This window comes from Argopecten irradians, chromosome 2 (genome assembly GCF_041381155.1).
Source record: "Argopecten irradians isolate NY chromosome 2, Ai_NY, whole genome shotgun sequence".
Classification (NCBI taxonomy): domain Eukaryota; kingdom Metazoa; phylum Mollusca; class Bivalvia; order Pectinida; family Pectinidae; genus Argopecten; species Argopecten irradians.
The window spans coordinates 21,252,722-21,265,809 of NC_091135.1; the positions used below are offsets into that span (position 1 = coordinate 21,252,722).

At 36.6% G+C, this 13,088-nt stretch overlaps 1 protein-coding gene across 1 annotated transcript in view; it reads right to left on the reverse strand.

Annotated features, from left to right (window-relative positions):
- Positions 1–13,088, reverse strand: part of LOC138314793 (reversion-inducing cysteine-rich protein with Kazal motifs-like) — an 87,801-nt gene that overhangs the window by 25,214 nt on the left and 49,499 nt on the right. The window contains exon 5 of the mRNA XM_069255339.1: positions 2,093–2,175. Coding sequence (XP_069111440.1) covers positions 2,093–2,175 — 83 coding nt within the window. The remainder of the gene's footprint in view (positions 1–2,092; positions 2,176–13,088) is intronic.

The window sequence follows — 13,088 nt, forward strand, 5'->3', positions numbered from 1 at the left end:
CAGAGCCGAGAACATATCACAGTGTCACACCAATCATTCTCCCAAAGTGAGGATGGGTTTTATATGCAAAAAGTGCCAATGTTGGCAAAAATTCCAACCCTGTACTGTCGAAACTATTTCTCTCCAAAGAGTTCCAGAGACATTTTCGGCTGGCATATGACGTCTGTATGTATATACTAGGTTCTGCAACATTGCTACACCCTTCGTCAGGTTTACCAAATATAACTTCAGTGCTATATATCATGGAGCATTAGGAACCATATGTCCAACTTCCTAGGAAGACTTCTTGTTTACAAAGTGCAGATAACTGCAGGTTTTATCAAACTTTAAAAGCTTGGGGGGTATCCTTGATTTTAAATATTCAATTGAAAAGAATAGCAAGCATAAAAAGAAAGTTTTTAATAAAAGGGTGGTTTTTCAAGACACTATTCCTAAATACATGGAACTTTCTTGAAAAAAAAGACACAAAGTTTTATCAAAGTACCGTACCACAGCTCAAAAGAAAACAATCATCAAATGTTTTATCTTAGAATAAGAAAAATGAATGAGAGTTCTTCAGCAAAATACTCGGCAAACCCTAAATTTCAAGATATTTCTTCAATTGCTTTTTTTTACAAAACTTCTACAAATAAAGAAAATTTTATTCAATATATTTCTTTCTACAATGCCATTGTTTTTTAATTAATATTTTTTTTCAAATGAAGAATTTCTATTCTCTTTTTAAAGTGAATAGTCGGGCAAAGAAAACCAGTCTAAATGCGTTCATTGGCCTTCCAAAAGTTCTCACATATTAATACGATGGTCAAGTTCTGCTTAGTTTCCCAGTTCTGACCATTAAAGTAAAGAAAAGTTGAAAGCATTGAAAGCGAGGCTGCGTGGAAATGTAACCACGGACATAGTGAGCCGGGAGGACGTTTTAGAATTCCCATACTTTAAATTAATTTCTTCGTACGCAGACAGATTTTGACGAGAGATTTTATTTTTCCATTTCATAAGAAATTATACTGGATACATTCAAACCATTTTTACCAACTTTAGCCATCCTTGCCCGACTGTTCACTTTAAGAATAATTGACAAAACTAGGTCAAGTTGCAAGTTATTGAATCAGATGAAAAACGAATAACAAAAAGCAAAACAGTACAGTTACACAATTATAACATGTATCTTAAAATGTAGCTGAACATTTGATACCAAAACAACTGAATATCCCAGTGTCTGATTCTGCACCAACATCACTTCACCTTGAAAATGTAGTGTGAAAAGGTACAAAAATCTAATCCTTAACAAAATACACTTGCATCTCTTATTTCATATCACTACACATAGAACATGAAGATTGAAATGGTACATACAGTGGAACTTGGAGCTTGTGGTATTGAGCTGGAATGGTACAGATAAACTTATCACGACCACCCAGACTTAGCACAAGTGCAAAACCTGCCTGTCCTGGCTATATACTGCACCAGTCAAAATGATTGTGATCTCCCAATAATGCCAGTGCTTGATAAAGAACACATTTGGTAGGAGGGCATTCCTCACCACTATTTGACATTTCATGCAGTAAGCACTGCATGCAGTACTGGGCTAAAGACTCCTAAGCAATTTCAAAACACTCAAGTGCCAAACTTATAATTGTATGGTGTTACATTGCAAAATGGGACTTTTAAAAGTTATGTAATGTCTTGCTATAATGTTAAAATAAAAGATATTTCTATGGAAATGGTTTTTATTTTCGTAGTTTGACGAAAGCCAGATTTTGGTCAAAAACTTTATAATGGTTTTTCAGATAGTGTTATTATATTTATGCTGTATAATGAACAACGAGAAACGTTTCCTTTCCATTTAGATTTAGATTTTATCATATCATCTGCACCAGAAACGAAAAACTGGCTCAATTCAAATTACGCAAGGGGTAGGACTTCGAAGAATAAGTTATGTTACCAATGCACAGTTAAAATCTATATAACATGGCATAAAATATGTAAGCAAAAAAGCATGTGTGCACATTTTACAACAGGTTAATCATATACAACTATTGAATTTCATTGAGGTTATTGTAAGAGGTTAATAACCTAAATTAGTTACACATACCTGATAGCAGGCTTCCTGGCAGAACCTGTTGACAGCTTTTTCACAACAAGGCTGGGCCGACCATACCATCATAGATTGCACCACTGCAAAATTAAAATTATAAATAAAGCATTTAAAAATGATCTATTAATTAAGATAGGATCATCAGCAATTGATAGCTAAAGATAACACTTTGTAATCATATTCTGCTGGGGCTAAATTCTAGAAATTTTCGATAGAATAAAAACCTACATACCTGAAAAGTTAGAAATATCTAGAGAATATTTCAGCATGATTTAATGCAAAAAGAATTGAAGAAAAGAAGAAGAAAACAAATGTTCACCAAAAACAATTTTGTTGGCATGACCATTTTACCGTGCAGAATAAAATTTTGTGATTAATGTTTCATTGGTAATATATTTTTATATTAGTCAAAACACGTACAAAATGTTTTTTTCTTCATATCTATGAAAACTAGAAATGTGTGCATGCAGATATAAATGTTCCTTCATGTCTCCACATGAAAGAACAAAGGAAATAATTAGTACATATGCTAATTATGTATGTCAAAGGTATCATAACCTCTCAAATTAGCATGGCTAGTGATGACCTGAAGAGTTACCATCCACATTGTTGGGAACAGTTTGGAGAGGATCAGATTTCAAACTAGTCTGTCACATAGATCTATGGGTATGCATTACCGAGATTTTCTGATTCCAGGTGTCAAATGACTTTAGTCTCGACTGTCAACCGAGGCGTGAAAACCACCGATGAGCTATATAGCTACTTATCAATCATTGTATTCTCAATGAAAAACAAGCAGACTTGACTTAAATCCCTTTATCTTCATTACTTGCTCTAGTGAACTCTACACGATTGTCTACATTTAATTCAATTAAGGAATCAATTTCTTCTAAACATATTTGTTATATTAATTCATTTGAAAGATTTTTACTTTATTCGATAGGTCAGCTTAAAATTGTGTTTTAAGAAAGGGAATTCCTCGTATTTTAATTTACTATATCATTATGTTAGACAGTATGATATAGTTATGAAACAAATGCGGTTATTTTAGGATGATAAACATTATTTTCATTTTGGTGTATGTGAAGGGATTGGGGTGGAGGGGGTTGGACATTTTCAGTATGATATCCATCCTTTTGGTTGAAAGATGTTTTCTCCATCTCTCAGAGTTTTACAATGGTAAATAGAGTTCACAATATACTTTGTATTTAAACACAAACTCATTAGAAGTTGTGGATTTATTAAACAGTAGCATACAAAGAAAACTTTGTTCATGTGATTTGTTCATCATTTATAAGCTCAATGCTTCATCCAATAACAAGATTATTACACAATTTGATTGTGTCACGTAAACAAATAATTCTGACCTATCTCAATACACAGTTGAACTTTACTTTGCTAAAAACGCCTTATATCAATACCACAAGAGTGTGGATCAGTTTTTCGCAAGTATCATATTCCCTGTGATTACGTGTCTATTGTGTAATTAGACTGAATGTGTACACCCATCACTCCCGGACAATTGTAATAATATAAATCTCTGACAAGTTTGTTATATATCTGGCAGGTTTCCTGTTCCGATATCTCACACCCCAGTATCTTCCTTCCACAGAAAGAAATCTGTCAGTATATGACTCACAAAACAAGAAAATACATCCAAATCCTCACAAAGTGAACAATAGCTTTAACATAACCACTTTTAATTTGAGGAATGACTCGTCTCCCCTCTTCAGTGAAGACCTCTGTACCCCGTAACCTTGGCATCCCACTTGGTATACTGTCCCAGACAACATGTAAACCCTTACATTTATGTACTCTCTTAGCCTCCATCAGACCCCACAATTATAGTTCCATGTAAAATATTTCCCAAAGTTTGATTCCTCAATAACTATTGAGGATCATTGATCAAACATGTCAAGTGACATATTTCTTTTCTGTTTACCTGCCAAATGAACTCTTACGAATTTACCTGTACTTTAAATTCTACATTCCTTCAATGTACTCTGGCCCATTGTAAATCAGCTTTTGTCAGCCCATAAAACAGGTGCTACTGGAGATTGTCTAGGCCAGAGTGTAATTTAGACGGGTGTAATTTACACTGATAAGACCTGGGAATCATAATGGGAGGAGCAGACGACACCCTGGCATAACTAGCTAACGTCTCTCGACCTGAGTGGCGCTAGTGACATTCTAATACAATTATCTGTGGGTTTTTTATTGCATTTATTCATTCTATATTTTTTTTTATCTATTTTACAGTACATTATTAATACACAGAGTTCTTTCCCTTTATCAAAATTTCACTAACAATATCATAATGCCATCTGATCAAAATTGCCTCCCAAGATTGAAAATATGCAAAAATGTTGTAAGGTCATTCCTTAAGTGTCAAATTAAATCATATACATTTTATACAATTATGATTTATAACCTGCCTTGATTGTAGATGTTAAACTTCAATTATAATTGGGTTGGCTCCCTTGATAATAATGATAAAATTATCAGAGTTTACATGCCATTTACAGTATTTTAATTATTTCTTTTGAAATAGAAGCCATTAAGCACCAATATCATTTAGTTTGTCTGTGGCTTTTCTGTATCTTTTCCCCATCCTTGAAATTGAAACTCTCTTTTTACATTGGTGTCAAAATTTGTAGATGTTCAAATCCTGCATGTTGTTTGACATTTACCAGATCCTCTATATCCTTAAAGCCAGGCTTATGTACAATATACACTCAGAAAAGTGTGCAAAATGAGTAAAATAAATATTTACTTATGTAAGATTTAAAAAGTTCTGTCAATTCCTATCTCCAATGTTATTGCGTGTCAAAATCTCTGGAGAACTTCCGTAAGTTTTTACACGTGTCAATCAGATGAACATGGCATCTCCTTACATCAACAATGCCTGCTGGGATACATGGAAACCAGAGATAACCCAAACGTGAGTGTGAAAATATTTGGGCAGCAGCGTTACATAACTTTAAGTCAGCTGTATTCTCTCACTCCTAGATGTCATTTTCAGGAAGTACACCAGATCTTAGAGATACTTTCAGATTAAGTTCAGCTGTGATTCTTATCTCATTTTTCCACTAATTTTTTTGTTCTTAAATTTTTATTTCATCATCCACTGCACTTTAACATCTTCCTTCATTAGCTTGTTAATTTTCTTTTTTGTAATGCAATTTTATCTTACACTTATACCAACCTATAACTGGTCATAAAAATACATTTTGCTTCAAAGTCTAAGGAATATAGACATTGCAGATTTTTGTCGCATGTTATGTTTCTTTCTTCTTTTGAATGATTAAAGATGCCCACCGCCGGCATAGCATAAATGATGTTCATCATTTGAACAATAATTTGGGTTTAATCGTGTATATATATGTCTAATCAATACAAAAAGTAATATGAAATGATTTATTTTGCTTTTGATGCATGCAGAATCAGTAATTCCATATAGGACATAGTGCCGCAGAATTTTTTCAGGATGCAATTAATTATTTTCAATATTTTTATCATCACGTAAAATTAGAAGCTTAAACTTTGCAATGGTGGCATTGGTGTGAAATAAGTAATTTTTGTAACTGAAGAAAACCATTAAATCATCTGCTCCCATTTTTGATAGAGAAAAAAAAAGCCATTTGTCAGCGGTGGAACATCTTTAATGAACATGTTTAAGTAAAATATATTTGAATTTCTGGCTACAATATACCCTGTTCTGTCTTTTCAACCAGCACATAATGCACCTGATTATGTATGGTATGTAATTGCAAGCATTGTAAGACAATCTTGTGAATCTGTGAATTATAATTCAAACATTATAAATGTCTCTTTCTGTGAATTTTATATTGTCATAACGGGAAAAAAACAATATGAGTGACTCACAAGAGCAGACAACTCTGTTTACAAGAGTAGATAACTCTACCCAGTGAAAAAGACCCAATCCTGTGACCAAAATCTAGCTACACATGAACAGAGGTATTCTTAACAAGAGATCCCAGAGGGATCTTGGCGCCCACCAAAGATTGATCTATGTCTGACAAATGAAAGAGGGATCTTTTCTCTGCTTTTCAAACTTTAAACTATCAAAATCCAAGATGGTGGTCGCAAAATGCAATAGGCAGAACTAGGGTCCTAGAGGAACCTACATATGATATTTGAGAACAATCCCTTCAATACTTTCTGAGAAATAGCGGTAACAAACTTTAACTATCAAAATCCAAGATGGCCACCGGTCGGCCATCTTGTTGACCGATCAGTCCCAAAATGCAATATGCACAACTGGGGTCCTAGGGGAACCTACATATGAAATTTGAGAAAGATCCCTTCAGTGCTTTCTGAGAAATAGCGGTAACAAACTTTAACTATCAAAATCCAAGATGGCTACCTGGCGGCCATCTTGTTGACCGATCAGTCCCAAAATGCAATATGCACAACTGGGGTCCTAGGGGAACCTACATATGAAATTTGAGAAAGATCCCTTTAGTGCTTTTTGAGAAATAGCGGTAACAAACTTTAACTATCAAAATCCAAGATGGCTACCTGGCGGCCATCTTGTTGACTGATCAGTCCCAAAATGCAATATACACTACTAGGGTCCTAGGGGAACCTACATATGAAATTTGAGAACAATCCCTTCAATACTTTCTGAGAAATAGCCGTAACAAACTTTAACTATCAAAATCCAAGATGGCCACCGGTCGGCCATCTTGTTGACCGATCAGTCCCAAAATGCAATATGCACAACTGGGGTCCTAGGGGAACCTACATATGAAATTTGAGAAAGATCCCTTCAGTACTTTCTGAGAATTAGCGGTAACAAACTTTAACTATCAAAATCCAAGATGGCGGCTGGTCGGCCATCTTGTTGACCGATCAGTCCCAAAATGCAATATGCACAACTAGGGTCCTACGGGAACCTACATATGAAATTTGAGAAAGATCCCTTCAATACTTTATGAGAAATAGCGGTAACAAACTTTAACTATCAAAATCCAAGATGGCTACCTGGTGGCCATCTTGTTGACCGATCAGTCCCAAAATACAATATGCACAACTAGGGTCCTAGGGGAACCTACATATGAAATTTGAGAAAGATCCCTTCAGTACTTTCTGAGAATTAGCCGTAACAAACTTTAACTGTCAAAATCCAAGATGGCGGCTGGTCGGCCATCTTGTTGACCGATCAGTCCCAAAATGCAATATGCACAACTAGGGTCCTAGGGGAACCTACATATGAAATTTGAGAAAGATCCCTTCAGTGCTTTCTGAGAAATAGCGGTAACAAACTTTAACTATCAAAATCCAAGATGGCTACCTGGCGGCCATCTTGTTGAACGATCAGTCCCAAAATGCAATATGCACTACTAGGGTCCTAGGGGAACCTACATATGAAATTTGAGAAAGATCCCTTCAGTACTTTCTGAGAATTAGCCGTAACAAACTTTAACTATCAAAATCCAAGATGGCGGCTGGTCAGCCATCTTGTTGACCGATCAGTCCCAAAATGCAATATGCACAACTAGGGTCCTACGGGAACTTACATATGAAATTTGAGAAAGATCCCTTCAATACTTTATGAGAAATAGCGGTAACAAACTTTAACTATCAAAATCCAAGATGGCTACCTGGTGGCCATCTTGTTGACCGATCAGTCCCAAAATGCAATATGCACAACTAGGGTCCTAGGGGAACCTACATATGAAATTTGAGAAAGATCCCTTCAGTACTTTCTGAGAATTAGCCGTAACAAACTTTAACTGTCAAAATCCAAGATGGCGGCTGGTCGGCCATCTTGTTGACCGATCAGTCCCAAAATGCAATATGCACAACTAGGGTCCTAGGGGAACCTACATATGAAATTTGAGAAAGATCCCTTCAGTGCTTTCTGAGAAATAGCGGTAACAAACTTTAACTATCAAAATCCAAGATGGCTACCTGGCGGCCATCTTGTTGAACGATCAGTCCCAAAATGCAATATGCACTACTAGGGTCCTAGGGGAACCTACATATGAAATTTGAGAAAGATCCCTTCAGTACTTTCTGAGAATTAGCCGTAACAAACTTTAACTATCAAAATCCAAGATGGCGGCTGGTCAGCCATCTTGTTGACCGATCAGTCCCAAAATGCAATATGCACAACTAGGGTCCTACGGGAACTTACATATGAAATTTGAGAAAGATCCCTTCAATACTTTATGAGAAATAGCGGTAACAAACTTTAACTATCAAAATCCAAGATGGCTACCTGGTGGCCATCTTGTTGACCGATCAGTCCCAAAATGCAATATGCACAACTAGGGTCCTAGAGGAACCTACATATGAAATTTGAGAAAGATCCCTTCAGTACTTTCTGAGAAATAGCGGTAACAAACTTTAACTATCAAAATCCAAGATGGCTGCCTGGCGGCCATCTTGTTGACCGATCAGTCCCAAAATACAATATGCACAACTAGGGTCCTAGGGGAACCTACATATGAAATTTGAGAAAGATCCCTTCAGTACTTTTAGAGAAATAGCGGTAACAAGAATTGTTAACGGACGGACGGACGGACGGAAGGACGGACGGACGGACGGAAGGACGGACGGACGACGGACCACGGACGAAAGGCGATTTGAATAGCCCACCATCTGATGATGGTGGGCTAAAAAGTCAGTCCTGATGGCATGATTGTGCAAATCTAACTGCCTAGTAAGCAGCTATGTGTATGACAAAAGCGTTGAGAATCTATACAATTCCTTGTTATGAAGCTCCAAATTCAGGTTTCCACAGTGGAAGCATGTGTCATGTACAAATTCAAATGATCACCATTGTTTTAATTTTTGACAGAAAGGCATAAATAATCCTTTGCTGATGCATATATAACGGTGCATTTCCTTATCGACCAGATTAAATGTTCAATTGGGTTAAGGTAGAAAACCTGCCATGTTAGATTTACAATCTACAAACAATACACCATGAATCAAGAATAACAATGTAAGAGAATAATAAAAGGGTCTAGATTTCTGAATAGATAAATAAACAATGTTTGTCAATCATATTTCATCAAAATACATTATCAATTAAAATTTTAAGCTATAAAAAATTTTGTCCCAACTAACAAGAACACCTGATTGCCTTTAAATAATGTCTGGCATGCAGATAAATAATAATCAAATTAGGCAGACTTATGTGAGGGAGCAGATAGACTGTTCTAATGCAGCAGAATAGTTTTTCAATAGAAATATTAACTGCATGGTTCCAAAATCATTTGATTGAACATTTGTAAAATTTCCTTATTGTCAAGTTATCTTATTGTATAGACTTTACATGTAACTTATAGACTTTACATACAGTTTACATGTAACTATAGACTTTACATACAGATTTTTTTACATGTAACTTGTAGACTTTACATACGAATTTTACATATAACTTATAGAATTTACATGTAACTTTATTTTATGTTAGGTTATACTTTACTTTCATATTTTAAGTTTCTTAGAAAACACTACAGGCCCGATTTCTCGAAACAAATTTAATTCTCGAAAAAAATTTGACTTACGTCATAAATTTTCATATGAGTTACATAAGGAGAAAAACTTAAGTTTTGACTTAAGTCTGCGCATTTGTTTCGAGAAATCAGGGCCAGTTCACCTAATCGATCAATTAAAGCGACAAAGATGGACAATTACATAGCCATCAGGTGACCAGCCATTGAAAGCTCTCTGAGTAAGCTTGGGTATTAAAACTGAGTGTAATAGTTTCTAATTCTGTATTTAACAAGAGATCCCAGAGGGATCTTGGCGCCCACTAATGAATGATCTATGTCTGACAATGGAAAGAGGGATCTTTTCCCTGCTTTTCAAACTTTTTCAAACACGACTACACATAAAATTTGAGACAGATCGCTGCAGCACTTTCTAAGAAATAGTGGCAACAAACTTCAACAATGAAATCCAAGATGGCGGCCGTGTAGCCATCTTGTTGACCTATCAGTTACAAAATGCAATATGCACAACTAAGGCCCTAAGGGAACCTACATATAAAATTTGAGAGACATCCTTTCAGTACTTTTTTTAAAAATAGCAATAACAAACTTTAACTATCAAAATCCAAGATGGCTGCCAGACGGCCATCTTGTTGACTGATTGGTCCCAAAACGCAATATGCATATCTAGGGCCCTAGGGGAACCTATGTATGGAATTTGCTTGAATTCCCTTCAATACTTTCTGAGAAATAGCGGTAACAAACTTCCACTACCAAAATTCAAGATGGCCGTCTGTCTTGTTGACAATTCAGTATCAAAAACACAATATGCACAACTAGGTCCCTAGGGGAACCTACATATTAAATTTGAGAAAGATCCCTTTTGTACTTTCTCAGAAATTGTGGTAACAAACTTTAACTATCAAAATCCAAGATGGTCGCCTGGCAGCCATCTTGTTGACCGATCGGTCCCAAAATGCAATATGCACAACTAGGGCCCTAGGGGAGCCTACATATGAAATTTGAGAAAGATCCCTTCAGTACTTTCTGAGAAATAGCGGTAACAAACTTAAACTATCAAAATCCAAGATGGCCGCCTGTCGGCCATCTTGTTAACCGATCGGTCCCAAATTGCAATATGCACAACTAGGGTCCTAGGGGAACCTACATATGAAATTTGAGAAAGATCCCTTCAGTACTTTCTGAGAAATAGCGGTAACAAACTTTAACTATCAAAATCCAAGATGGTCGCCTGGCAGCCATCTTGTTGACCGATCGGTCCCAAAATGCAATATGCACAACTAGGGCCCTACGGGAACCTACATATGAAATTTGAGAAAGATCCCTTCAGTACTTTCTGAGAAATAGCGGTAACAAACTTTAATTATCAAAATCCAAGATGGCCGCGTGTCCGCCATCTTGTTGACCGATCGGTCCCAAAATGCAATATGCACAACTAGGGTCCTAGGGGAACCTGCATATGAAATTTGAGAAAGATCCCTTTAGTACTTTCTGAGAAATAGCGGTAACAAACTTTAACTATCAAAATCCAAGATGGCCGCCTGTCGGCCATCTTGTTAACCGATCGGTCCCAAATTGCAATATGCACAACTAGGGTCCTAGGGGAACCTACATATGAAATTTGAGAAAGATCCCTTCAGTACTTTCTGAGAAATAGCGGTAACAAACTTTAACTATCAAAATCCAAGATGGCCGCCTGTCGACCATCTTGTTCGCCGATCGGTCCCAAAATGCAATATGCACAACTAGGGTCCTAGGGGAACCTACATATGAAATTTGAGAAAGATCCCTTCAGTACTTTCTGAGAAATAGCGGTAACAAACTTTAACTATCAAAATCCAAGATGGCCGCCTGTCGGCCATCTTGTTGACCGATCGGTCCCAAAATGCAATATGCACAACTAGGGCCATAGGGGAACCTACATATGAAATTTGAAAAAGATCCCTTTAGTACTTTCTGAGAAATAGCGGTAACAAGAATTGTTAACGGACGGACGGACGGACGGAAGGACGGACGGACGGAAGGACGGACGGACGGAAGGACGGACGGACGGACGACGGACCACGGACGAAAGGCGATTTGAATAGCCCACCATCTGATGATGGTGGGCTAAAAATCAATTAAAGGTTTTGTTAAAAGTTTAAGAAAACAGGACATGAATGTTCTATCTTGTTTGTGAAACAGACAAATTTTCTGTGATTCATAAACTAAATATTGATTACCAATGTTAAATGGCGAAATATGACAGATTGGCCTTGAGCCCTCAAGTAACCCTTAGTCCAACGGGGTTAAATCCTCATCAATACATTCCCAAATTCTCTATCAAGAAATATTTTATGAAAATGGATTTGTGAATAAGAAATAAACCTTTCTTACTACAGATATTTATTTCAAATGTTTAAGGCAAATGCACACCCCCAATATTGACAGAAGGATTTGACCGTGACAAGGAGGCGTTTTTGTGATAAATCAACCACTGTGTAATGTCATTGGATGACATGTGACATTTAAGAAGTGGATATCTAAAATGTTTTTGAAACAGACTGACCATGCTACTAAGCCCTGGCCTTGGCATGGACACATCCGGCAAAATTGATTTTAAGATTTAGTGTGTCAGGGAGTGATTGAGAAAGTTACGGGCTAGTATTAGCTATAGACATCATTACTGGACAAATTTGCACCAAGACAAATGAATACAATATTCAGTTGATTTCTTCCTTGATTTGAATTGTTAAAGGAATCTACAGTAAGCCCTACATAAACTTTATAAGATCAGTATTCTATTCTAGCTGTCAATCAAAGTCTAGAACAGGGCACAGACAGCCAAAAGAGCCGAAGGGCTAGATTTTCTTATGGATTGTACATACGATTTGCCTGATTATCAATTAAGACAGTGTGTATATTAGCTGTGTAGAAGTCTGCCCCATGAATGGATTGAAGATATATGAAGTGATCTGCCTTTACTTTATCATGTTCAGAACATACAAAGGGAAGTGCTCCGGTCGCCCCTCCCCCTCAATTAAACATGGGGCTGTTCTGGGCACTAGCCTGTAATTTTCTCCCACCTTTAACACCTTAGATTTACCTGTCGTTGTTCAGGTGTGAAATCAGCCTAGTAGCAATGATTTGCGTGTATATCCCCGCTGGTGAACACCGGCAGACGATCAGCAATCGAGATCTACATCTAAAATCTACAGGAGAACTCTTGTGCATTTCACTATATATAAAATTGGCCGATAATCTTTTGACAAGAATGGCGGAAATTTGAAAAGCAAAAATCGTTTGAGGAGAAAAGGGAGTTGTGATTATGGAGATATATGTGAAGCTAACAGGCGGACAGTTATGATAGCTGTCACAGCGTTATTTACGGGTGGTAATCACAGGGTACACATGAGCGATTCTCTATTGATAATCGGGCATAAAACTGTACTTATACACGGGGAAAAAAATACACAGTTTCATAGGAAATCCTTTCATTAAATTTCAAATAAATCTTGTCAAAT